The sequence below is a fragment of the Mandrillus leucophaeus genome, unplaced genomic scaffold, assembly GCF_000951045.1.
Source record: "Mandrillus leucophaeus isolate KB7577 unplaced genomic scaffold, Mleu.le_1.0 Scaffold197, whole genome shotgun sequence".
In the NCBI taxonomy this organism is placed as follows: Eukaryota; Metazoa; Chordata; class Mammalia; order Primates; family Cercopithecidae; genus Mandrillus; species Mandrillus leucophaeus.
In genome coordinates this window covers 1,769,473-1,796,322 of record NW_012101998.1, presented here as the reverse complement: position 1 = coordinate 1,796,322, position 26,850 = coordinate 1,769,473, and the positions used below count along the sequence as shown (strand labels likewise).

The following is a 26,850-nucleotide window of genomic DNA, read 5'->3' as shown; positions in this document are numbered from 1 at the left end:
CAAAAAACCACCTTAGGGCTGATGGGAGAGGGAGACAGAGGACTCATGTGTGACCCCCAGGGTGCAGTTGCTAACAAATGTGGGGTCCACTATGGCTTTCCTCTGAGGTAGGCGTTGGGGGCTGTACCGTCCGCAGGCTCTAGCCCTGGAAACTGGAGTGGAGACAGGAGCTCTTGGACCTGAACTGCCCTTGCCACAGACGCAAGTCAGGGTGGTGTTTCCTCAGTGCCCCCTCACAGCAAGTCTCCCATAGGGGATAGGGATGTGGTGCAGTCACAGTGACTTGCTTGTAGTTCTGAAAAGCACTGGCCCCTGTCTTGTTGAGTTACTGCTGTGATTCCCACTTACTAGGGGAACCTGAGCCAGAGATGTGAAGGGGCTTGAGAAAGGTCAGACGTGTATTAGTGGAGGTTGAATGGTGCTCAGCCTGGTGTTGTTTCTTCTACCAGTCACTCTGTTCTTCATCCACAAAATGCTCCCCTCTCTGCTGAGACAGGGAGGGGGATCACAGCAGGGCCAGCCCTTCTAGTCTTTGCTTCTTCGCAAGGATGCAGATCATTACAACATCTGCTTTGCAGGGATCCTACGGGACAAGGATGTGGTCATAGAGGTCACAGGCTGAGAATCAATGGAGACACGTGGTGCTCATCTACTTATGAGAAAGATGCCACTTTTTTGCTTGGTCCACTGATGGTTGAAAGTTCTGGCCTATTTAATGATCTCACTCCAGCTTTTTGTTTTTTGTTTTGTAGCCATCGGAGTGTTTGAGAACTTTACTAACCTAGGTAAGGTCATAATTGTCCTGTAATGCTGCACATCAGCAGACACTCTCTTAACTGATGGCAATCTCCAGGAAGCCTAGGTGCCTCAGAATTCCATTGCATCGTCACTGGAACTCCCAGCGCACACTCTAGGACACCTCCAAAAGGGTGCTCCCAACACACATCTCTAAGACACACCCAAAACAACACTCTGCACTTGGGTTTACTGAAGTGTTTATTGAACGAGATCTGACAGCTCTGACGTCACATTTTGTGGTTTGCTTCTTGCGACCTGGCCATCCAGCTCTGCTGACTGGGGCTCTGAGGACAGAGCTATTCCGATGCACAAGAACGTCAGAGGCTGGTCATGTCTGTGCCATGAGGGTGTCTGTGGCCATCGCATTCTCCTTCCATGGATGATGGGAAAGACGCCTGGCACCTCTGCACTTAGGCTGTTTCCATGCACAGGGGCCTGCCTGAGACACCCGACCCATCAACCATGGGGCACCATCCTTGCCTACCACCTACCTATACCCATATCCCATATTGTTCACTCTTTTCTGACTGTGGACAGTCAGGTCCTGAGGTCCTGCCTTGATGGCAGCTGAAGAAGCAGCTCTGCCGCTCTCACCATCAAGGGCTTGCCGGAATGTCTTGATTAGCCATTTGTCATTTGACTGGCGAGACCTGGGCTACTGCAGGAAGAGTTCTACTTATCTACTTATCAGGAACACCTGCCGCATTTAGGCCCCAAACTGATACTAGCTTCTTGTTGGCCATTATTTTCATACCTTTGTAAAATAACCCGTAGGGAACATTGAAATGTGTGAAAGCACAAACCCAAGTTTCTCATTAGACCATAGAGCATGTGCTCTAAGGTTCATTCTACAGAGCTTGGCATTAGTCCCCACAGGGACTGGGAAGCCACAGGACTCTTCCTCCTGACTGCTCCCTCACTGCGGTTGCCACGAAGAATGGTGTGTCTGCTCTTCCTGGCAACAGCCTCATGGACCCGACAGCAATTTTTAGAAGTAAAGCCTATATTGCAAATCCTCTACAGATTTACAAAGGAATATCTGATTCAGATGTCTTTGTTCCTTCTGGGTTAACTGTCACTTCCGTGGTCCCATGGCAGAGAACTTGCCTGCCTGTCCACCTTCCTCCTGTCCTCCCATTTTCCCTCCTCTTCCTCCCCACTCACTTCCTTCCATTTTGAAGAAATTTATATTTATCACCTAATCTGCTACCAGACATCTAAACATGGCACTGCCACTTCCCTGTGCTGTGCCACCCCCGGGCAGCCTCTGTGGTCCTGCACACAGCAGGCACTGCCTTCTGGGTCCTGGCATTCACTGCTTTCAGTTTGCATCATCAACTTGGAATCTTGGAAAGGCCATGTGGTAAGGAGGCTGGAAACCCCCAGCCATGTTTCTGGAATGAGCTTTGCTCATCTGGCCTGGCTTTCCCACAGTCAGCACAGCGCGGCATTGTTTCCCTGAGCAACTCAGCCCCAGCCCTGGAGCATGCAGAGAATGCGGCCCACGGCCCGATTGCTCCCACCAGAGTCCTGCAGTCTCCCCTCCTGACCCTGAGCAGTCTTGGTTGGTCAAGACCCACGGCCACCTTCTCCTGCCTTAGAGATGCTTAAGTTGCTGACACTTCCCTGGGCCTTCAGAGATGGGTGGATCACGGGTTCCTCACTGAGTGCTGGGCCCTGGATCAGGAGTAAGAAAAGGCCAGAGGTTTTTGCTGGGCAGACATCCTCTGTCCTTTCTGGGCTGAGGCAATGGCACCTGCAGCCTCGTGCGCAGTGGGAGTGATGGTCTCGTTGGGGAAGCATGTGTTTCCCCACCTGTGGCCAGGAGGAAGGAGCTTGTGCTGGCTTGAGGTGGCATGAGCCTTGTTTGTGCCTCCCTCGAGGCCTCTGCAGAAACGCTGGCCAGTCACACCTCCTGATGGCCTCAGGGGCCCAGCCAGCGTGGGGGTGTCTGTTTACCCCTTGAAAAGCTGACCTGAGAAGACCCTGAAACTCCAGGGAGGGCCATTGAGCTAGGTAGACCCCTCACTGAGTGTCCTCCAGGCTGGAGCAAGAACAGGCGCTCAGAACAGGCCAGTGCCTGTAAGAGATGACAGGAAGACTGGGGCCTGGGGAGGGGGAATGATGGGTGTCGTGTCAGAGGTAGTCTCCTCTTCTGGCTCACTGTCCCCGTCATCCAGACCTTCGGCGAGGGAGGGGACGATGCGGACCACGTTGTCTTCAAAATGCACCTGCTTCTTTTTGGCCAGGGAGTCGGCTGGCTCCAGGCTCAGCTCCATCAGTGTGTTGGGGGGCTGGAGAGCACTGGGCTTCTTGGTCCCCTTCAGGATACTCTTCATGTGGATGAAGAGGGAGCTGGGCCCCTCCTTGAGGGCCCCATGGAAGGTGTAGGTTTGCTCTGTGTCCCCAGAGCCGGTAGTGCTCACGGCACTGCTGGAGGGGTCTGTGTACTGCTCTGGGGAGGCCAGCACCTCGGGGACAGCTTTCCTCTTCTTCCGCTTGCTCAGAAGGAAGTAGGCCAGGCCGGTGACAATGAGCATGGAGCCTGGAAAAGAGCCAGAGATCAGGACATTAGATGAGTTGCGGAGAAAATCCAGAGCCCTTGAGAGCATGTTGTGCAGCAGGACTCCTGTAACCCTGCGCTGTGTGGCCACACACAGGCCCCTGTGGCCCTGGCTTTCTGGTCTGGCTTGTCCTCACACCCCACATCAGATTTGGAGGTCCACCTGGAGGCTGGGACGGGGATGCTAAATGGCAGGAAGGATGGGGGTTCTGCTTTTCAACATGGTCTCCCTGGAGGGCTGGCTTCCCTGTATTGTAGACGGGTTCATGAGGAGGGGGCACAGTTTTCACAGACAGGGAGCAGAGAGAAGGACACTAGCAGAAAAAGTCATGGATGAAACTGAAGAGGTGGGAGCAAGAAATTCTGGATTCTGCGATCAGAAAGCAGGCTGGCCAGTGGTGTGCACTTGGTGAGGTGGAAGTGGATGAGGGTGTGAAGATTTTCTGGGATCCCACCCTGAAGTGCCTTTCAACCCAGGCTGAGGAGTTTGGACCTGAATGGGTAGGCACTGAGGAGATTCGGAAGGGTTTGGGCAGGGAAGTGGCCATGTCACACCCTTGGGAAACTCAGACCACACACGGTCAGCGGGAGGAAAGGCGAGGTCCCCTTTGCGGTTCCACTTCTGGACGGCTCTGTGAAGGAAAGATGCACTTCTTGGGACATTCCTGCCATCTGATCGGCATGGAGGATGTCTGGCACTCCTGTGATTCCTCATGCCCACCCTCTAGGTTAGAGAGGGCAGTGGGGCAGGTAAGGGCCCTGGAGCCACCACTGGAGCTAGACTTTGAGGGGCTCAGCCCCTCCTGCTCAGAGCCCACCTGTGCTGGGGCTGCATATCTCTACCCCATGTTCTTACCTGGGATGGTCACATGCCAGACCAGGACGGGGTGGAGGAAGCAGGCCACCGACAGCAGCAGGTAGGCCAGGAACTTCTGGAAGCAGCCTAGCCAGTGAGCCTTCTCCCTTACTCTGTCTGCCAGGGATCCTGGTTGACACCTGGTGAGAGGGAGCCCAGGTTAGCAGAATGTGTCCCAGGAAAACTTCAGCAAGACTGGATGCCATGGAGTCTGGGCCGGGCCCTGCTGTGGGCATGCTTTGCAGTGGGCCCTGGCTGAACAGGAGGCCCTAGCAGTCCTTGGTGTGGGTTCCACAATGAGTAGACTTGCCTGAGTCTATCGAGAGGGTCCACACGTTTTTGAAAGGCTGCCCAGCCCTGTCTTTCTGGTCGAGGGGGAAGCAAGTTAAACTCTCAGGATGCTGCATGAGTTAGTGAGGAAGAGACCTGGAGGCCCAGGGCTCACTGGGAAGTCTGCACCAATGCAGAGAAAGTGTGCAGATCGGGAGCCACCTGGCTGGGGCAGTTATGCCTGTAGTGCACTGCACAAGAGGCCTGGCCAGGTGAGTGAGCAGGCTGGAATCCAGCTGTGCCTTATTCACCCAGCCTTGCCTAGGCACACGACAGTGTCGGCCCAAAAGGGCTTCTTTCTTAACTGTATACACGGGGACCACACATAGCCCTGGCAGAAGCCTGATGTTGAGTAGCTTCCTTCAGGGATGCTGCCTCCAGGTTTCACAGGCGGCAAGTGCCTGCCTTTAGACCCAGCGCCTTCATCCTCTGAATTGGCCTAGAGCTGGGGCTCTACACAGGCGCATCCTGCCTCTCTAGCTTTGAGGGAGTGCTCAGGCTGTCCAGGTGACCCAAAGCATTGCTTTCTTATGCTCAGCAGGCTGGACTGCCGTGGCTCACTGGTGCCCCCTGGTGCCCATTCCTGTGTGTGTATGGTAGGGGGGGTGCAGTGGAGTCCATCCAGGGTCCATTCCTCCCCAGCCTTCTCCCCAGCTGAAGTTTCAAACACACCTTGGCAATGGAATTCAGCAGAAAGGGAGAAAGCTTTCTGCGTTAGGGCTGGTGAGCCTGAGAAGCAGCTAGTGGCCTTGCAAGGTGCTGGGACAGCTGGATCTGAAGACTGGCTCTCTCACTGACCACCCAGAGACCAGTGTCTAGGTTCTGAGAGCCGCAGTCCTTGGTCTCACCGATGACAGCTTCCACATACTGAGTGTAGGCTGGGAAGCAGCAAGGGCCTCATGAGATCCTGCAGGGTCTGCACTCCTGCCCCACGGAGGGGTGTAGAGATGGACCGCCCCTGACTTGCCCCCAGGCCCTAGGAAGAGACAGAGCCAGTTCCCAGACCCAGGTCTGCTCACTCCCAGCTGGGCCTTCTGAAGGGTCCTCATCCTGTGGCAGATGGCTCAGACACTGGGGCCCAGTGACTGGCTGCTCCTGGTGAGGGGGAGCTGGACTTTTCTGGGGATTCTGAGCAAGGACAGGCCCCGAATGAATGTGTCGGTTGGTTCTCTTGGTTGGGACCATGGCAAAGAAGGCAATGGAGCCCATGGGCCTGCGCCCACCTCCAGGCCAGGCTGGCTGTACTTCGGTGGGGGGGATCCTGTCCACGGTGGCTTCAGGAGCAGAACATTCCCTGGTTGCGGGTTCTTGGGTGGAGACATCTGTGGTGTCTGGGGCTGGGGCGAACAGTGGAGGGTCTTTCTGGAGACTACTTACTGGAAGCAGATGGCCAACAGCTGAGCCACAAAGTAGGCCCCTTCGCATATGGAGACAGCGGCTCCTGTAAACCTGCGGGTGAAGACAGGTGAGAGGGAGGCTGGCACCGCTGTCCTCCTTTGCTTTTCTGAGGGCTATCTTCTCACACGTGGCCTCCTGACATCACATCTACAGCCAATGGACTGACTTGGATTCCCCCAGACAACATTCACCAGGGGCTGTCTCCAGGCCATGGCCTGTTCTGTACTGGGCCATGTTGGGGAGAGGTGGCATCTGGGGTTCAGAGATGGGTGGGGAGGGCACCGTGGCCAGCAGGTGACATGGCCTTCACCTGGTACCCTGTGTGACACTGGCAGGCACGTCCTTCTACCTGCTGGTCACCAGGATGGACACCCACTGCCTGTGTCCCAGCCTTAAAGCTGGACCTGCTCCTAACCCTTTCCTTCTTCCTTTCCATATTGTCCAAACAGTAACCAGGAGCTGTTGATTACATTCCTTTAATACCTTCCAAATTGCTTCTATTCTCTGACCTCATGGACATTGCCTGGGTTTAGGCCCTGCCCCCTGGACCCCTGCACCAGCTCCACTTCCTCACTTCCCCCAGCCCTGTCTCCTGCTCCTCCACTATGTCACTCTGGGCTGCGTGACACCTGAATCTGATCATGTTCCTCCTGATACAGAATGCCTCAAAGTCTACTCGTGCTCCCAGTGTGGTCCAGGGATCCTGCAATCAGCATCTCCTGAAGAATGAGTAGAATTCATGGCTCCCAGGCTGCTCCTGGACTCACATTAGAATCATTGGAATGGGCATATGTACTTGCAGAGGGTCTCACTGCCTATCCTCCATGTTCCCTTGACAACTCAAGAAGCTATCAGGTGCCACAGGACTTTTGCACAAGTGAACTCTTCCTGGAAGGCCTTCCCCTTCCCTCTCCAGTCTGTCTGGTGACCTCCTCTTACTTCTCCACGTGGTACCATATGACCAGAGCCACCAATCTCTGAACTCCCAGCGGGCGTTCCCTGTCTAATTCTTCTGAACAGCCCAGGCTCACAGTGGGTTGGGTTTACTGGGCTCCATTAATGGGCGTTGCAATGAATGAAGGAATGAAAGTAGATAGTGTTGTGCAGAAGGTGGCTCGGGGCCAGGGTTTCCTCAGAGCCACGGGTGTTTCTACCAATCTAGAAACACTCTGTGATTCTAGATTGTATAATCACAGGTGAGAGGTGTGACCTTTCTGTGTCTCAGTTTCCTCAGCTGTAAACTGGGGTTATTATAGTGCATCAACAGTAAAACTGTTCTAAGAATTAAACGATATTTGTAAAGCACTTAGGACCATGCTTGGCACACAGTAATTATATCAAGTCTTGTTATCATTTCTCTCTCCATGTGATTATTTACATCATTTAGTGATCTCTACTCCTCTCACTCTCTATGCCTCCCAGTGTCTCACTCTCTATGCCTCCCAAGTTGCCCCTTGGTTTTAAAATATAATCACTAACATTTATGTAATGATTGCTATGGGCCAGGCATAGTTCTAAAGGCCTTACAAATATCGACTCATTTAGTCCTTGCAACAATTTTATAATAAACACTACAATTACTGTCAGTTTACAGATGAGGAAAGTAAGGCACAGAGAAGTTTGCCCCATCACCGACGGCCCCTTATCAGCAGCAGGGGAAAGATCAGAACCCAGCACTCAGGCTCCAGAGCTTGTGTGCCTAGCAGGCCCATCAATACATGTGCTTCGCAAAACAATTTCCACTGACTTTTCCTACACCCTGGGACAAAGGAATATATCAAGGCTTGGGGAATAAAGGAACTCATTCAGACTTCCTGTCTGGTGCTACTGAGTGGCAGGGAGGGACAGACAGGGCAGGCAGTGCGTGCTGATCCTGCAGATGTTAGAGAGCAGGACACAGCGAGGGGCAGGGGACCCCAGGCTGGACTGGACCACCCAGAGACCACATGGGTATAGGGTCCCTTCAAAACAGAGACAGAACAGGTTTCTGGGCAGAAGGCAGCCTACATTCACCTGCCATGGCCTGACCCGAGAATTAGGTACTCACTGGAGAGGAGGAAGGCCCATCTGCTTCTGGATCCCAGGGCAATGGTGCACAGCGGCCAGGGACAGGGTCAGTTAGACATGGAGGGTGTTCAGAACAAGGAGAAGTCACTGCCAGCCAGCAGGGGCTCCAGGCTCAGGGCACAATGGCCAGGGCGGAATGCCAGGAAGGAGTGTCAGGCATTGGGCAGGTGGAAATGGGTGGAAGGTACTTGGGCACCCAATGGAATGAGTGAAGCTTGGAGGCGAGGCCATGCTGGTGAGTTTGAAAGAGTCAGAAGCTCCGGGCTGTACATGAGTGGCAAGAAGTGAGGCAGAGGCCAAAAGATGGCACAGGGTGTTGACCAGAGGTGGTGGGAGCCCTTGAAGGCTGTCAGAGAGATTTGTGTGTCTAGAAGACAGTGTGGAAATGGGCTTGGAGGGTGGCCTGCATCTAGGAGATGACAGATGTGAGCCCCCAAACACAGCAAGGGGCCTGCTCTCAGGCGGGAGGGTGGAGACTGCTAAGAACACAGGTCAGCTGCCACCTGAAGGTGGAGGCAGATCCTGAGGAGGGAGGGGAGTGGAGGTCACAGCCTGGTGGACCCTGTAGGCAGAACCGGACATTTGTGGGGCAGCCTGGAAAATTGTTATCTATTGCTTCTCAGCTCAGTAAGTTCTTCAGGATTTGTGGGGCTAGAACACACAGTCTTCCTATCTCATTAGGAAGAAACTGCTGGAAGCCCCTCAGAATGGGGCTGCAGAGATGCTGTGGCAGAGACCCAGGTTCTTCTAACCCCCTTGGACACCATTGCACAGGGGTCACCTTCCTGTCAGGACACAATTTACAGAGGTAGCTGGTGGTGGAGAAGAAAGGACATTGTCTGGGAAACAAAAGGGTCTTGGGTTCGAATCTGAATCCTGCTGCTCATGAGCTTGGTGATGTGGGCTAACTTGCTTACTCCTTCTGAATTTTCTCATCTGTAAAACTAGGCCAATATGCACTTCTACAGTGCTGTGAAAGCTAAAGAACATAATGCAACTAAGACATTTAACTGTGTTTGACATGTAGAGAAGCTCAAATATATATTCCTTTGACCTGATCCCCCTTTATCTAAAACAAGAGTTCAATTAATATTTGCTGAATAAATACATGATTGATGAGATGCATGGGTGGGTGGGTGTATGGATGAGTAGGTGGATGGATGGATGGATAGGTGGGTGGATGGATGGATGGATAGATGTATGGATGGGTAAATGAATAGATAGATGGGTAGACAGATAATGGGTGGGTGCATGGATGGATGGGTGGGTGAATGGATGAATAGATGGATGGGTGAATAAATGGATAGGTGGGTGGATGGATGGATGGTTGGGTGTGTGGGTAGTTGGATGGACTGATAAATGTGTAGGTGCATAGATGGATGGATAGGCAGGTGGATGGATAGATGAGTGGCTGGCTGGATGAATTGGAAGATGGATGGACAAATGGGTGGGTGGATGGGTAAATGGGTGTGTATATGTATGTATGCATGTATGGGTAGATGGATGGATGGGTGGATGGATAAATAGATGGGTGGGTGAATAGATGGATAGGTGAGTGGATGGGTAGATAGATGGATAGATGGGTGGGTGGATGGATGGAGGAATGGATGGATGGATGGGCAGGTGGATGAAGAGGTGGGAGCATAGATGGATAGGTAGCTGGATGGATGGGTAGATGGCTGGATAGATGGATGAATGGATGGGTGGATGGATGAATAGATTGGTGGGTGAATGGATGGATGGGTGGATTGATGAATGGATGGGCAGATAGATGGATAGATGGGCAGCTGGCTGGATGAATTGGTGGATGGATGGGTGGGTAGAAAGGATAATTCATTGATTTATGGGATGGTCTGCACAAACCAGGAGCTATTCTAAAGCCCCCCTCGACTCCCTTCACCCCTGAGATAGGATGGAATTAGCATGGGAAGGGGACTGCTCCGTCCATTCCATCCTTCTGCATAGACAGATGTAGGGTGAGTTGAGCAGAACTTACAGGTCAAAAGTGGCACATGCACACATACTCACAGCAGATAGAAAGCCAGGCTTTTGAACTGGCCCTGGAGGAAGGTCTCAGTGCCCACGCCGATCAACACTAAGGGGCAAGAGAAGAAGGAAGAGTGGGCCTGGAGCTCTACACTACAGCACTGCCCTGTTGGGGGTACCTTGGCTCTGGAGTGAGTCCTCTTCCCAGGGACTGAGAGCCAAGGTAGGTTCTTTTCTTCATGACACAGGCAGCTATGACCAGCAAGGTGCAAGAGAGCAGGAAGCCTCCTGGATTGGTTCCTGGAACTCCAGGCAAAGGCCCAGAGGTCTTCTGATTAAGCTTCCCCAGAGCAGCCACCCTTAGTGCCCCCAGCGACTGCCCACACTAATGTGCCACCAGCCCCTTGGTTCACAGCTGTTCTCTGCCACGTGCTGGGGCCCACCCCAGTGTGTGCTGTGTGTCTGGCTTCAGTGCTTAGCCATGGATGGGCCCTGCCCCAGCCCTGTTCTCTTGCTTGGGTCACTGGTTGCTGTTGTGTGGCCTTGGTCTTGCTTGCTGAGGGGTGGCTGAAGGTCACACTCATTGCTCATTTCTTTGGACCCAGTGCTGACTAAACCCCTGGGCTTTCGCCCTGACAAGGAAATGTTGCTCAGCCTCAGCTCTCCTCGTCCCCTTTTGTGGCAGTTGGTGATGACCTTCCATTCGTCCTGGGTGAATTTCATCTCGGACCTGCCTTTCCAGACTTGCTGTCTCTGGGTGCTCTCCTCACAGGGATTTGCTGGCTCCCATGGCTTCCCACAATCAGCACAGCACTGACCCTTGGAGTCCCTGACAGAAACATTCCAGGGGCAGTGCATCGGCCTGCTGAGCAGACATCTTTTTGTCCCTAACTGATTACACTGTTGGGCACCCTGTTTCTCTCTGGGCTCTGATGATGGCCCTGCTGTGTGCTGGAGTGTGGCTTCATCTTCTCTTCCTCCCAGTCAAAGATGGTGGGCTGGGTTGTCGTCCCTGGCAACCTGGGGGTGGCCCCTCCTCCCTGCTGCTCATGGGGCTGCTTCCTGGCTTCTGATGCTTCCTCTCTTCCCTGGCAGAGACATTGTGTGGGCTTCCATCCCCTGATGTCTCAAGCTGAAGGGCGCTTCATCCAATGCTGAAACGCCCCTCCCAGAGAGCAGGGAAGAGCCTTGCACTGAAGCGACCAGCACTCCACTCCTCGATTCCAGGGGTAGAGGGTGGGAGGGGTGATGGTGGAGATATGGGGCGGGGAAAGGGGACAGAGCATTTGGATCTAGGCAGGCAAGAAGAGGCGGTCATATTTTCTGAGTGATGGATGGAGGGCTCTGGGGCTCCGCTGTGCTTCATGGGCGACTGCCCATACTAACCTGCCACCAGCCCCTTGGTTCACAGGAGGCAGACACTGAGTCTCCCACCCTCTCCAGGTTTCAGCTACCCTGCTGGCTCACCTGGGGCAAGGACGGATGATGCTAGCGGGCCACATACCCCTGCAGTGTCAGCCTAACTGAAGGGTCCAAACTTACAGAGCACTTCAGAGCTTCCACACCATGGTGCACACATCCCGGCCCTTCCAGCAGGCCCGTGGCACAGGAGTCCCACTCTCTTCATTTTACAGAGGAGGACAGTGAGGCTCAGTGGCCTGTGTAGTTCACTCAAGGATACATGCTGGAAAGTGAGGGCCTAGAGACCAGATGGAGGCAGCCAGCTCTAGGTGGTGCACAGTTTCCTGCTATCCACTGCCTGCCAGCATGTGCTTATACGTGTGTGGACACATGTGTATGTGTGTGGGTAGGCTTTTGAGCGCACGTATGTGTGAGTGTATGTGTGAGTGTGTGAGTGTATATGTATATGTGAGTAGATATGTGACTGTGTGAGTGTATGTGTGTGTACATGTGTGTGTATGTGAGTGCATGTGTGTGAATGTATGTGTGAATGTGAGTGTATGTGAGTATATATGTGCCTGTGTGTGAATGTGTGTGAGTGTATGTGAGTGTATGCATGTGAATGTACATGTGTGAATATGTGAGTATACATGTGTTGTGCAGGCAAATGGCCACTTATATGGTTTTCACCATGTCCTGTTCTCAGCACCCAGCATTCATTTGCTTTTTGAATCATTGCAGCAGTCCTATGAGAAGGTACTCTTGTTATCCCCACTTTACATAGCGGAAACTGAGGCACACAGAATGTAAGTCAAACCAACCAACCAACTACGGATGGAGGCCCAGGTCAGATCCTGAGTTTCGGTCTCTCATTTTCCAGTTCATAGCACAGTCACCCAATCTCTCTGAGTCTGTTCCTCATCATACCTCCTGCACACAGTGGTCATGAGCTAACTGATACCAAGCATGTCACGGGTGCTCAGTGAATCACTGGATGGGGAAGAAGTGCTTGCTGCCCTGGGCCCAGGAAGGCGTGTTCGACTCAGGGCTGATGTCTGCTTTGAGCACGCTGTAGGGCAGGTTGGGATCCACTCACGTGGCATGTCATGTTGGCCATTTTGCAGGGGCTAGTGGCAGACGACCAGCAGATGGCAGGAAAGGGTCTTGGGAACTCAGCTTCTTCCCTGATCTGCACCCATTTAGCATGTGGAGAGCTATTTTGATGCTTTCGTTTTGTACTCTTTAGACAAACAAGGGGTCAGCGGTCAGAGGGGCATTTGAGGAACACTGTAGAAACAGTGCTGGTTTGCATTAAAAAAATATCAAAAAATGGCAACAGAGAAATGAGATCTGGATGGAAATTCCAGTTCTGTGTATTATTACACACAAGTGATAAGTACTTAATTCATCCAAGCTGTGTTTTCTCATCTGTGGAAGCAGCAGAATAAGTTATAGCTCAGAGTAATTGCTTGGATTGGAGAAAATTGCTTGGATTGGAGTCTGAAATGCACGGCTTAGTGCCTGATAGATGTCAAGTGATCAATGCACAGAGGCGACTCCTTCCCCCCAACTTGGCCCTGGCAGCTTTCCCAGTATCCAGTCAGTCACTTTGTACTAAGGAGTGTGGAGTCACTCCCACAAGCTCCCTCCCAACCATAGTCAGCTGGATTCTGCGTGTCGAGACTGAGGGATGCCAGTTGGCGGGAGGAGGAGAGTGTGGGGAACCAGGAGTATGGCTCCTCAATGTACGCAAGGTGGAAGGGGATCAGTGGGGCGCTCGTGGGAGGCTGTAAAGACCTTTGATATCCAGGCCAGGGGGTCACTGCTTTCTGCTCAATCCTCCCACTTGTGGGGTGCGTGTTCCTGGATGCAGAGCATGCCAGGTTGAGACAATATGGACTCACACTGAGTCCTTCCTCCGTCCGCTCTGTTTGCCTCTGGTCTTGATGTTCAGGCCGCTCTGCTGGGAGCGACAGGCGCACTCTCCTTGGGGGGCGGCTCCTGGCCACTTCTCCTAGGCCCACCTGGTCTTCTGTGGCTACTGGTTGGGCCAGGCACCAGGCTCACGGCTGGGGTAGGCTTAGTCCAGCGGGAGAGATGTGATGTGGACTGAGAAAAGTGCATTCAGCGAGGGCAGTGACCCAGGCTGGATGAGGGACTCACCCAGGAGCTCTGGGGCCAGACAGGAGGGGCCGCCCGTGGGACTATCAGGGAAGATGAATAAAGATGACGGCAGAGTGGACTAGAAAAGCCGCAGGAATGCACCTGTGCAGATGGAGAGGCCAGGCGTTGCAGGGGGTGGGAGCCCCTAACAGCAGAAGCAGGGACACCGTCGGGGGCAATGGGCAGTGTATGTGGATCAAGGCGACTGCAGGGTTCTTAAATATTGGGCTGTACAGCGTGAGCAGAAGGGACTCATGTTTGGACTGGTATTTCAGAAAGCTCCCTGACCCCGTGCAGACGGTGAGAGACTTCGGTGATATTTGGTGGTGGCTGAGGGACAGAGACAAGCTCCAGGTGCTCCTGGTCACCTCCTCTCCCAGCACACGGTATCTGCTAGTTTCTTTGTTGACTTGGGCTTGAAGCACTGTTCTGGCTGTGGCTCCTGATGGTGTGGTGCAGGTGGCTTTCTTGTCCAGTGGCACAGCAGGGCGCTTGGCATAGCGGCTCAGGAGAGTGGAGGGTCTGTTCTGTCTGGGGACCCAGAGAAGGAGGTTTCCCAGGCATAAAGCAGAAGGCATGCCCTGCCCTTGCATGTCGATGTTTGGGCTTTATCTGGGCAGTAGGGGGCAGAGGTGTGGGCTGGCCAGGAGGTGTCTGGGATTGGAAGCTTCCTGGGCATGTCAGCCCTGTTGCCTCTCACCCAGGTGCCACCACACACCATGTAGACAGTAGGCTCTCTCTGTACGTCTTGTTTCATCTGCACATCTCCCAAGTGGGAACTGCCAACCCTAAAGTCTCCCAGTTTTCTCAGCGATGTGCTGGCTGCCATCTCTCAGGAAAGTTGGCTAAGAATGATTTTGCTGTGAAGACGCGCCTGCTAATCCCTGAAGAGTGAGACTGACATTGTGAGGAAGCCTAAGCCAGCCTTGTAGAGAGACTTCTAAAAAGAGAGAGGGAGAAATGACAGCAAGAGAGAGAAATAGAGAAAGGAAGCGAAAGAGAGAGAGAGAGAGAAAGGGAGAAAGAGAGAGGCACAACAGCCCCAGCTGGTTGTGGGATGTGGATCAAATGATGGAAGAAGTTATCTTTGACATTCTGGCACCAGCAGATGTGACACAGACTGGAAGTGATGGACCCAGACAACAATCAGAACCAAAGCACCAGATGAGCCACCTCAGCCACGTGAGCCATGCCAGCCACCCTGTGACTCCACCTGTGGCCCCAGTCATCATGGAGCAGAGGTGAGCCGCCTCCACCGTGTTCTGCCAGAATTCCCAAGCCACAATGTCCCATAATCAAATGATTGTAGTCTTACATCACTACGTTTTAGAGTGGGTTGTTGTGCAGCCACACACAGGTAACTGGAAAAGCAGTTTATTCTGTCATCTAGCCACCTGAGGTTTTTGGCGTGGAAGTCTCTGTGTCTGGTCTGACTTCTTAGGAGTAAACATTATATTCTGACTCCTCAGGAGTAAGCATTTCCGGGTCCTGCAGCACCTGCCCCACAGCCTTGGAGATTCAGACTCCAAGGAATAGGGGTGGTGTCTGGGGACTTCCACTGGGTCATGGAATCCTATTGGGGGTTTTATATCTTAAGACTTCATAGAGGATCTGTGGAGCAGAACACTGTATCATCTAAAGCAGGTCCCTCCCACAGTTGCATTTTGCAAACATTCCCAGTAGAAAAAGTGAAGAAAGCAAGAAGTGAGATTCCTTGCTGTAGGAATTTTGTGAACTGTATCCAATACTCACCCCAGACAGCCACATTGGGCCTGGCTGTGGAAGCCCCTAGCCTGGTGTGCTGACTAGACTGTACTGGGAACAAAATATTTTGGAAGGTATCACAGTTCCACATGACACAAATATAGGACTCTAAAGTGTTTTCACTCAGGGCCTGGAGTTTCCCAAAAGTTTTTTTTCCAGGGGACTAGTCTCCAGAATTGGCAGGAGGTGAACATGAAATGTGGCCTGAAATTCAGTGTGGGCTTGAATGAAGGATGGGATTGGCACAGGTGAGAAGGAGCTCCTCTCTGGTCTCCTGAGCGTCTCTTCCCAGAGACTGCATAGGTGGGCCCCCGCCCTCTCAAAGGCCTCACTTCAACCCATGGATGAGGGTGGCCCAATCCTTGTTTTGTGGAATTGGACCTTAGGTTTCTGCCAGGTTTCCAGACTTAGGCGGGGCTCTCTGTTAAACACAAAGAAATTACGGCACCCAGAGAACTAGGACCAGGGTGGGCCCAGAAAGACACCAGGGCTCAAAATTAAGGAGTCACGCCTCCTAAAATTACAGAGGTGCTCGTTCATTAAGGAGGTGCTCTCCCTAAAACTAAGACGGTATTTGCCATTAAATTAAGGAGGTATTCTAAAATGAAGGCGGTGCTCCTCTTAAAATAAAGGGGGTACTTATTGTAAAATTAAGGAGGCCCTCATTGTAATTTAATGTGGCCCTCACTCTAAGCCCAAGGCAGCACTCCCTCTCTCAGGGGCAGTGTAGGCCCTTCCCTGGCCCTGACAGTGGTATCCTTCCCTGGCCCTGGCATCCAGAGATTTGGGTGGCTCAGGGTCTGAGGGCTTCTAGCTCCTTGTGGAATTTGGCCTGCGCTCTGGCCTTCCATCCTTCTCACAGGGCAGTGAGGCTTGTGTCTTGGAAACTCTGCCTTCACAGGATGCTAGTCCAATGTGGAAGTGGTTGGCCTGAATTAGCAATTCACTGGAAAAGATACCCCTGGGGCGTTGCCCGGATCTGGGACCAGGGACTGAAGAGCTGATCTTTGGATTAGCAGATCAATGATTAGGAGCTAATCAATGGAGACAAACAGTGGCACAAAGGCCCTGCTACCTCCAGAATCAGAGCCTCATAACACCAAATTCTCTGCAAGAAAGAATCACCCTGAGACTTGCTTCAATCTGGCTGTGCTGTCTTTCCTGCCCAGATGGAGGGGCACGGGAGCACTGAACAGCACTGCTTGACACGGCCATTAGTGGCATTTGACTCCTTCCATCCCTCCCTGTTATCCCACCTCAGGCTCCCCAGCTACTCTCACCCCAGCCCAACAGAGGTACCTTATGCCCACTCCAGCACAGCTCACCCCACACCTCTGTCTCACTCCCTGCACGATCCCAGGAGGTCCCTTGCAATGCACCTTGATGGAGCCATTCATGGACAAGCCTGGCCTCTCTCATTTCATTAGCTCCTTCCCTCCAGTCTCTGTCCCTCCTGTCTGGGCCAGATCCAACCTTGGTACAAGAATTTTCTTCTCTCAGGGGCCAGGGCTTGCTTCTGTGTTGCTTTTCTGAGCTGTTTATTGTAGTTCAGGCTTAGCAGAGATCAGAGATCTTGGGCCAAGAACCTGTGGTGCAGCCCTGTGCAGGGCAGCCACTGTGTGAATATTCTTATCATCCTAGAGCTGTGGTCTCAGCATAGGTGGATGAAAGCTAGGAGCCGGCTGCACCGGAGCAGAAAGAATACGGGGCCTACATCAGAAAAGCCGAGTCCTGCATCCTCAGGAAAGTGATTAACTCTCTGGTCTGCATCTTCTTCTGGAAAATGGGGAAAATAAAAACATGCAAAATGGTGCCCACCGCTGCTCAGTCTAAGTAAATGAGAGTGCTGCACAAATGCAGACGATGGCTAGGAAAGCTATTATGAGGCAGGCGGTTCCCATCAGTATTCTCCAGGGAAAGGAGAGGGTTTATTCTCATCCTTTGCTTCCATTAACACACTTGTGGTTTTTTTGTGTGTATCCAAAAAGCTCTTCCCTGTGCACCAATGTTGTTTGTTGTTCACTAATTTACTTTGACGTCCCTTCTCAAAGCCCAGTTGGGATATAAGTGACCCAAACTCCCATCTATCTCCACATCTTTTGTGTTAGCCCTCCATAACCCTGCTAGGGTTCCCACAGGGCTCAGGCCAGCATGTTCCTGAGGCTGGGGCCATCTGTGGGGCTGCCTACTGAGGGGATATTCTCCTGGCCTCAGGCTGCTGCTGCTCTTGCCATAGGGTTGACCTCATGGTCCACTGTTGCTTATCCGTTCTGACTCCATGGGTTGAATTGTGACATATGTCTTGCATTCATTGTGATGCCCTTGGTGGCAACATGGGATGTTTCACAGTCATCAGAGGCCACACTAACTGGGTTTTTGTATCAGGCAGTGACCTTGCACTGGATGCCCTGGGCATTGGATGAGAACGTTGTACTCACCGTTGCTGAGGGCAGCCTCAGAGCCCACCATGTATATTTATTGCTTCCCTTCATTCTCATCTCCTGCTGGACTCAGGATCTCCAAGGACATCTCAGGGAAAGATGCTCCAGGCTGATGACAATGGGCAGGAGAGGTGGTCACCGCCAGGGTAGAGATGAAAAGCTAGATTTGTACCATTTCCAAGATGGAGTTGCTGGAGCCGGTTGCTGTGAATTCACTGGGACAGTAAGTAGTAGCCACAGGCTTCTTAGCTCAGAAGTTGTGGTAAACGGTAAGCATGGTGGGGAGGTTTACCTGCGTGAGGAGATCAGTTCAGCTGACATACATGAGCCAGGGTTCGGAGACAGTGTGGGAAAAGGGAAGGATTTCGTGGTAGATATTTCTGGACATTCAGTTGGAAGAGACCTCAGATTGAGCTCATATTGAAACTGTACAGCAATTTGGGGGAGAACTGATGTCTTAACGATATTGAGCCTTCTGATCCATCAATAAGATAAATCTCCATTCATTTAGATTTTCTTTATTATCTCTCAGCAATGTTTTCTAGTTTCTGGTGTAGTTTGTTTTACATCTTTTGTCAGATTTATCCCTAAATATTTCAGATTTTTGATGCTATTATAAATTGTATTTTTAAAGATCTCATTTTCTAATTGTTTGTTGCTAATATACGGAAATACAGTTGATTATTATATATTGAGCTTGTCTACTGCAATGTTGCTATTCCCTCCATTAGCTCAAGTAGCTTTTGGGGTAGATTCTATTAGATTTTCTATAGATGATAATGTCATCTGTGAATACAATTTTTCTTTTTCCTCGACAACCTGTATGCATTTTGTTTCTGTTTCTAGCACTGGCTAGAACCTCCAGTACAATGCTGGCTGGATGTGGTAGAGTGGACACACTTGCCTTGTTCCTAATCTTAGGAGAAAGCACCTAGCCTTTTACATTTAAGTAGATATATGTTTTCTGTAATGACCTTTTAAGGTTGAGGGAGTTTCCTTCTGTTACTAGTTTGCTGATGATAGTTTTATTTTAATCATAAAAAAATGTTGTATTTTATTTAAAACTTTGTGTCTATGTAAATGATAATATGGCTTTTCTTTTTTAGTTTTTAAATATGATATCTTAGTCCATTTCGGCTGCTATAACCAAATCCTATATACTGGGTGACTTATAGATAACAGAAATTTATTTCCTACAGTTCTGGAGACTGGGACGTGCAAGATCAAGGTGCTGGCAGATTTGGTGTCTGAGGGACCCCTTTCTTGTAGAAAACTGTCTTCTCACTATTACCGCACATTGTATAGTAGAAGGGCCTAGGGAACTCTCTCAGGTCTCTTTTATAAGGGCACTATTTCCATTCAGAGAAGGCCCCACCTCCCAATACAATCATCTTGGGTGTTAAGATTTCCACATGTGAATTTGACTGGGGGTCGGGGGGACACAAACATTTAGTCCATATCACATGGTAAGTTGCATTGATTGATTTTTCAAATATTAAAACAAGCTTGCATTTCAGAGATGAACTTCACTTGGTTATGATATATTATTCTTTCAATATATTTGTATTTGTTAAAACTTTGCTTAGAATTTTTGCATCTATGTTGATGAAGAATATTAATCTATAATTTTCTTGTAATATCTTTGTCTAGTTTTGGTATTCACATAAATACTGATTTTATAGAATGAATTGAGAAGTATTCCCTCCTTTCAAATTTCTGGAAGACTTTGTGTGGAATAGATATTATTTATTCCTTAAGTGTTGGTAGAGTTCACCTGTGAGGCATCTGGGCTGATACCCCACTCTTTGGTGATGAGGAAGGACTCTGCAGACCCACGTGGTTCATTGGCAGTATTGAGGATAGAGTCTCTCACGTAGAATAGCATCTCCCTTGTAAGGACTCTGATATGGCTTGGCTGTGTTCCCACCCAAATCTCAGTTTGAATTCCCACCTGTTGTGGGAGGGACCAGTGGGAGGTAATCGAATCATGGGGGCAAGTTTTTCACATGCTATTCTCATGATAGTGAATAAGTCTCAAGAGAGTTGATGGTTTTAAAAAGAGGAATTCCCCTGCACAAGCTCTCTCTCTTTGCCTCCTACCATCCATGTAAGACGTGACTTGCTCCTCCTGGCCTTCCACCATGATTGTGAGGCTTCCCCAGTCACACGGAACTCTAAGTCCAATTAAACCTTTTTCTTTCATAAATTGCTCAGTCTTGGGTGTGTCTTTATCAGCAGCATGAAAACAAACTTATACAGGCCCACAGGATAAATTTCTTCTAGGTCTCAATGTCAGGGAGAACCGAGGTATTCACTTCCTATTCCTTCTCAGTGTTTAGGTAGAATGCATCTGCTCACTCATCCACATGACAGGTTTCCAGAAAGCATTGTCCATGTCCCCCTTGTTCTCTGTCCATTCCACACACACCAGGCTTCTTCATCTGACCATTACCTGGCCTCCTGGGGGGCTTCCTGAGCCCCTTCTCCACAGTGTCAGCCACTTATGTCAGACAACATTTCTTTTTGTTCACAGCCCTCTTCAGAAGGCTGAATAGAACCCAGGACAATCTTGAAAGAGCTGTCATCCCATGAAAAGTAAAACAGGGCTGCCATCTTTCTTCTGGTTGGCTTACTATATGTGGTGTAGAAATAGCCAAGTTTCCGTGGGCTGATCTTCACAACCCAAGCTCAGAATGTGATGAGAAATGTTTCCCAGCGTAATGCCCTTTACAGTGTAGCCCCTTCCTCCTTCCAGCCTCATGGGTCACATACTGCTTTGCTCCTTTCCTCAGACTTTCCTACTTCTTCCATCCTACAAAAGGAGCCGATAACTCATGCTATGCAGTTCCATGCCCTGCACGTTCCTCTAAAATTAGCCTATGTTGAGTGAGAATCTATGTGCCAGGCAGCTTGCTACTTTAGCCATTGTTTCATTGAGTCCTCACAACTCCAGAGGGTAGATACAGTGGTTGTCCCAGGACACAGACCCATCTCCCAAACACTACGCTGTGGTGCTTGGTGCTCGGATGTGCATTTACTAGTTTGCTTCTCTGTCTGGCCTATGTGCTCCCACAGGGCGGGGTCTTGCCATCCTAATCCAAGTGTCTACACTGCATGACTGAGGACTCAGCAACAGTTTGCCGAGTAAATGAAACCTAATTGAAGTTTCAGATTTCTTGTTATAAAGCTAGAAGCAAGGCACAGGCACAAAGTTGTGAAGAAAGAAATGTTTGAACTAAATCCTATTGCGTGTCGGTGGTAGGTGGGGGGAACAGAGGGAGGCAGATTCCATTTACTCGTGGAGCCAATTGTAACAGAAGAGGAAAACAGTCACTATTCACTTGGAAGGTCTGAAAACGCAATGTGGGCTTGCTTGGGTGATAAATCACCTGCAAGGCGTTGGAGTGCGTGACGCTTTCTTCAACGGCAGGAAGTGGTCATGGGGATATACATGTAAGAGGGGTGAAATTAGCATGGAGGGCCCAAGATGGTCGCTTCAGAAGCATTTGTTTTCCTGAAGGCTTTGAACAGGGCTAAGGTCAACTATGCATTTGCTGTATCCTTTAAAATATAATGAGAACAGCTGGGTTTTAAACACTTCTTTTCTCTTAATTTATTTTAATAAGCCAATGCTCTAACTGTGTGGAAAGTATGGGAGCAGTTGAAAATGTGGCCACATCTATTATATAGAGAAACAGGTTAATGGGTCAAAACCTGGAACAAAACAAAACCCCTCAGTGATCCCAGGCTGTTCCCAAGCACTCAATTTGTGAGAAACAGCATGTCAGCCTGACAAGCAGAGGTCGCTCAGGATGGCTCTGCCTCCATCCCCTTCATGTCCCTGCTGGCTCTGCTATGCCCTTTGCTTTGGAGCTGCCATAGCACAGTCCTGTGTTTGGGCAGAGTGGAGTTCCAACACCAGATCTCTGTCTCCTGGCCATGTGAGCTCTGCCAGGCTACCTCAGTGTTCTGAGCTTCAGTTTCCTCATTTGTAAAATGGGACTGAACCCAGCACTCCAGCCTCACAGGCATTTGTGGGGCTGGAGCGAGACAATGACCATAATGCATGCAGTCAGCCCTGCACCTCTGGACCCATCAAGGCAAGCCCTACCGTGATAGTTCCCTCTGGAAATGTGTACAGATCTCTCTGTCGCCAGATGGGGTCCAGAAGCAGGTTTGGCTAGAGAAGGTCATGGTGGTGCTGGTTAAAGCATCTTGAGACAGAGAATGGACAGGTGCAATGAATATCGGTGTCTTGAGATTTAGGAAGTGTTTGATGACCCTTGACTATGTGCTTCAGTGTACGTGTGTCCTCACCATGACTCCACCTGCCTGATCAGAACTGGCCAAGGGCAGGAGCATGAGGGTAGAGGATGGGCAGTTCTGATCAGGCCTCTCTTGCTCTGCTCTGTGTGTTTTTCATCCTGCATCTTGGGATCATCAAAATACTACGAGACATGCTTTTAAATCCTGATTTAGGTGGAGGAAATAGCAATTAGGAATGGGGCCTCAGGAGCAGACCATCATCAAGTGGAACTTTGTCTTCTTACTTCCTGGTGTGAGACCCTGAGCAAGATTCTTCACCCCATCAGGCCTCGGTTTCCCTTCCTGTACAGTGGGTATGAGGATGAACATGATGATGCTTCCAAGGACAGGAGGATGCAATGAGATACTGCATTTAAAATATGTAGTGCAAAGCTTGGGCTTTGAGTATTATGTGAATACACACTCAAATAATCATGTTCATTCTCAGCAATCCCTGCTCTGGGCAGAGGCTGGAAAAGTGAAATTCAGCCCTGGAGATGGGGCAGTGGGGCCCCAAGCTGGAGCCTCTTTGCTCTGAGGGAAATTGGCAGGCCTTGCTCAAGCGGGCAGAGACATTTTCTGAGCAAGCCTGTTTTGGGGAAGCCCACGCACATCTGTGTGTGAGGACACAGCCTGGAGGGGAGGCCTTTCTCTACGAGGCGGGGCCCGGGGACATGCCTCCCCTTCCCTCCATGCCCAGCCTGGACAGCCTGAGAGGTGCACCCTCTGCCCCACACAGGGGGCTCTTCCCATTCTCGTCCTGGCCACCTTGGCAGGAGCTGGGGAGTGGTGAGGGAGTTATTCGCGATTCCCCTGAGGTTAAAGGGTAAGAGGATGGCGGAAGTTCTAAGGGAAGCCAACCCTGCCTTCCTAGCCTGCAATCGGGACAATGCTGTGGGATTGGTCCTTTCTCATCTCACAGAGGAGGAGCGCCCTGGACCGCTGTGCTCCAGGCTCAGTTAAACCCATTTCCCAGGTCCCCTTTCCTGCCATTTGGTCTGTGCTGAGAACCTGTCACAGGGCTAAGCCTACTTTGGGGCCTGAGTCTTGCACTCAGGACACCTTTACCCTGTCTGCAGTGGACACAGGGAGAATTTGCTTTGAGGGATGGACAGGCAGAAGCCCCGGCATCCGCACAGGGTAATGTGGAGTTCTCACAGCCTGTGTGCCATTTCCCAGCTGGGTCTGCTTCCATGGGCAGCAGTGGATGCCGCGTCTCAGCAACTGAGGCACTTAGACATCACACTGGTGCATGCATGCACATGGACGCACGTGCGCCTGCCCCCCACCCCCGCATCCCGAGCCAGGGAGGTGATGCAAATGAGCCCGGTGTAAACAATGCGAGAGTGGTCTGTGATGTCCTGGAAACCATATGGAAGGAATTTTCAGAGGGAATGAATTTTCTAATTTTAGAAACACTTCCACCCAGGTGCTACTACCCGAGGCCTGTTTATCCCCATTTGGTGGCGGCAATGATGCGTCTGTGCTCTAGGACCCCTCATGATGTGGGGCTGGACACTGAGGTGGGGCAAGAATGGCCTGCGGGACTTCGAGGAATCCTAAGGAGGCATCATCCGAAGGCTGTGGCTTCATCCACAGTCATAGGACTTTGACATGCTGGCAGAAGCACCCACCAGGTACCCTCAGTGCTTTTGACAGCCCTGATCCTGTCTGCAGGGGGTCCAGGGAGGAGGCTGCTAATGAGAGGTTGTAGCCTCTTAGCAGCTGCCTGGTCCCTGCAGCTGACACTGTGAGTACCCTTGAGTCACATGTCTTCCTAGCTTTTAAGAAATCCGCACTCCCTACCTCCCTAGGGTTTCTGCAAAGTGAGGCCCTCTATTTCCAGTGTTATTTCCTCTCTAGCAGCAGTGCCCTTGTAAATGAGGCCTGGAGTTCTCAACAGAGGATTTCAACAAAAAAGAGGCTTAGGAGAATAAGGAATTTGCAAATCTTGTGTATTGGAAATAGACCAGGAGTTCAGTGATGCTGGAAGAAACTCAAGATTTGCCCAAGAACACCAAACCCCTCTCTCTAGTTTCCCATTCACTCCCAGCACTCTAGAAAGCCCAAACAAGATCATTTGAAAGCCTGGCCATTAGAAGGGAACTCATGGCCTATTTTTAGTCTGCATCTCCTATCAAAACCAAGAGGGAGGCCCATTCTCAGCATAACAGCAGTCCCCTGTACGGAGATAAAGGCTGTGGTTAAGACGAGCACTATACGCGCGTGCACGTGTGTGTGTGTGTGTGTGTGTGTGTATGTGTGTGTCTGTGTGGGTGTGTGCGTGTGCGCGCGCGCATGCACATGGGAGTGTCAAGGGCCGCAGACTCTTCCATTGACTGAGATAAATCAGACTGTTAAACTGTCTCTAGCTAATCCATTAGAAGGATAGATACATACATCTTAGAACAGCCTCTCCACAGGAGGTGGGCCTCAGCTCTGGGTGAAGTGTGGCTAGGGAAACTGTGGGATTCTTGGCATTTTACAGATTTCGAAACCAAAGTCTAGAGGGAGCAGGGTGGACTCAGATCAACAGATATGGAAACCTATTTAGGGTGGCCTTCCTTTCCCCAGGATGGCTTGTTTGCTTGTTGGGGATCTTGCCTATCATTCCCTTCAGTGTAGATGACAACGTGATTCTGAAAGTGGCTGGATCTGGCTCCTCCATCAGCGCCTCCACTCAGAGCCTCAGCAGAGCAATTCTGAACCTCCTCCTGCTGCCTGCTAGGCAGGGCTTCCTACTCTGCAAGGCAGGGAAGGTTTTGGCCAGAGCTCTGGCCTTTGTGAAAGTTGAAGGACCAGGGTTCCAGGCTGGCTGTCTCTCTGACATGCAGCATGACCTTGGGCAAGGTCACCACTCGCATTTGAGCTCAGGTGCTCCATCCTATAGCAGGAGGGGTGGGGTTAAACCATCCAGCAGCCCTTCATGATCTAACTCACGGCCTAGATGCTGGAAGAGCCTACTGGTCAGCTCATGGCTGAACCCAGTCCAGTGCTCCTGAAATGACCCAGCTTCCCATTGAGCTCAGGAGTGTGTCATGGGGGCTTCTGCTGAGAGGTTTTCATCTTCAGTTCCACTTAGCCATGCTCAGTTCCTGCATCCTTAACCTGTCCGAACACGTGGCCAGCAGGTCCAGCATCTCCGTCATACAGATCAGAAAGTGCAGCTGCCAAGGGGGCAGGGGCTCCCCAAGGTCAGGCAAGTGACTGGGCTGGGGCAGGAACCAGCACTGCGTGATTTTGACCTAGGAGAACTTCCCCATTTGGCAAGACCCGTGGGTAAGCTTTTGCCCAGTGGTGGGGAAGGGCTTTGATAGGGGATGTGTCTCCTCTCTGTCCCCAGGGGACGATGTGGCTCAGAGTTAAGGGCTCAGAGTGCTGCCCGTTCACTTCCCCAATACAGATCCTGGCCCTGTAGGGGGCATGGGGCTAAGGGTCGGGCCTGCCCTGGGGAAGTGAGCAGGCAGGGCTCAGGATGGTGGCTGTGGGCTCTGCTCTAACAATCTGCCCTCCTGGCCAGTTGAGCAGCCCTGTGATTCTACTGGGTGAGGGAGGGGAGCCCAGCATCTCTGGGAAGCATCTCTGCTGCTAAGACCACAGTTCACTCCTGCAGCCAGACCTCAGACGGGAGTCTAGGTTCCTACAGGGTGTTCTGTTAACAGGGTCCAGCATGGGCCCGAGGGAAGCCTGTGATCTCCATGTCCAGCCTAGCTCAGGCTGTCCCCACTGGGCAGAGCTGCTCATGACTTGGAATTCTCTCTCCATGAGGTAGGGTTATGGTTTGAGTAAAGCAGGATGAGCTCAGCTGACCTTTTGTAGCTGCACAGCGAGGCCCAGCCCTTTCTACCTTCACCTTCTGTCTCCACCTCCATCTCATGACAACTCTCTGAGTAAGTGGGGTAGACCCCTGGAATCATTTTGCAGATGAGGATCTTGAGGCTTCCCAAGGTCACAGGGAGGGTGAGTTGCCAAGCAAAGATCCAGCACCCAGCCCTCTGGCCCCCGGCCTGAGGCTCACCCCACTGCACCTGCTGCTGCTCTACAGAGCAGTGTTTCTGGGGGTCTTGGGAAAAAATTGAAGCACAGAAGTGGCCAGATGTGCCTGCTGTCTTTCAGCCACCTCCCACCCCTCAGGCAGCCCTATCTGCCGTGCCAGTGTGCAAGGATCAGCAGCCAGGAGGCGGGGTCTTACCTGCAGCAGTGGTAATGCCCAGGAGCCGGCAGGTGTATTCCAGCCCAGTCCAGAACACCTGGAGCTTCATGGTGCTGGGGGTGAGGACAAAGTCCCGGCAGGGCGGGCAGCAAAGTCTCCGGCCCTGAGATGCTCCCGAACACCCTTGTGCAGGTAGGAGGCTGTGGCTGCTGGCTCGGGGCCCCTGCACACCGGGGCCCTGCCTTCCCAAACCAGTCCTGGCCACCGCAGCCTGGTAGAGGTGTGAATAGGGCTCACCTTCCCGGCTCAGCCCGTGCCCTTGCCGGGGACTCAGCTTAATCATTACCTTGGAAGAATGCTCCCGCTGCTCACACAACCCCAGCCTGGGCTGGAGCCGCTCAGCCCCAGCGCAGCCCAGCCGTCTGAGATCGGCGATTAGGGCTGGGCTGGAGGCAGCCTGGAGCTGGCAATTAACCATTTCTGGCTGGGAGGAGGGAGCCAAGGAGTAGGCCAGGCCCTTTCTTACCAGGCCATGCCTAGAAAGTCACACCTGGATTTCACACTTGCTGGGGTCTGGAGCGTCAGGCTCTGGAGGGGACAGTGCTCTTGCAGGTCTGTGCTTGTG

At 51.6% G+C, this 26,850-nt stretch overlaps 1 protein-coding gene across 1 annotated transcript; it reads right to left on the bottom strand.

Annotated features, from left to right (window-relative positions):
* Window positions 1–978: 978 nt before the first annotated feature.
* TMEM72 (transmembrane protein 72) lies at window positions 979–26,533 on the bottom strand. The gene is made up of 5 exons (XM_011978575.1): window positions 26,265–26,533; window positions 10,041–10,107; window positions 5,925–5,996; window positions 4,218–4,357; window positions 979–3,343 (listed from the first exon to the last, which is right to left on the bottom strand). The coding sequence occupies exons 1-5, from the start codon at window positions 26,332–26,334 to the stop codon at window positions 2,862–2,864; spliced, it is 831 nt and encodes a 276-aa protein (XP_011833965.1). The 5' UTR covers window positions 26,335–26,533; the 3' UTR covers window positions 979–2,861.
* Between the last annotated feature and the right edge of the window lie 317 nt (window positions 26,534–26,850).

What these genes read in the sequence shown, in the direction of transcription:
- TMEM72 (XM_011978575.1), bottom strand. Translation starts at nt 26,334, where the DNA reads ATGAAGCTCCAGGTGTTCTGGACTGGGCTGGAATACACCTGCCGGCTC. An exon ending in AGCCTGGCTTTCTATCTGCT is followed by an intron (nt 5,997 to 10,040) that starts GTGAGTATGTGT and finishes CTTCACCCGCAG; the next exon opens with GTTTACAGGAGCCGCTGTCT. An exon ending in CTGGCATGTGACCATCCCAG is followed by an intron (nt 3,344 to 4,217) that starts GTAAGAACATGG and finishes GCTCTTTTCCAG; the next exon opens with GCTCCATGCTCATTGTCACC.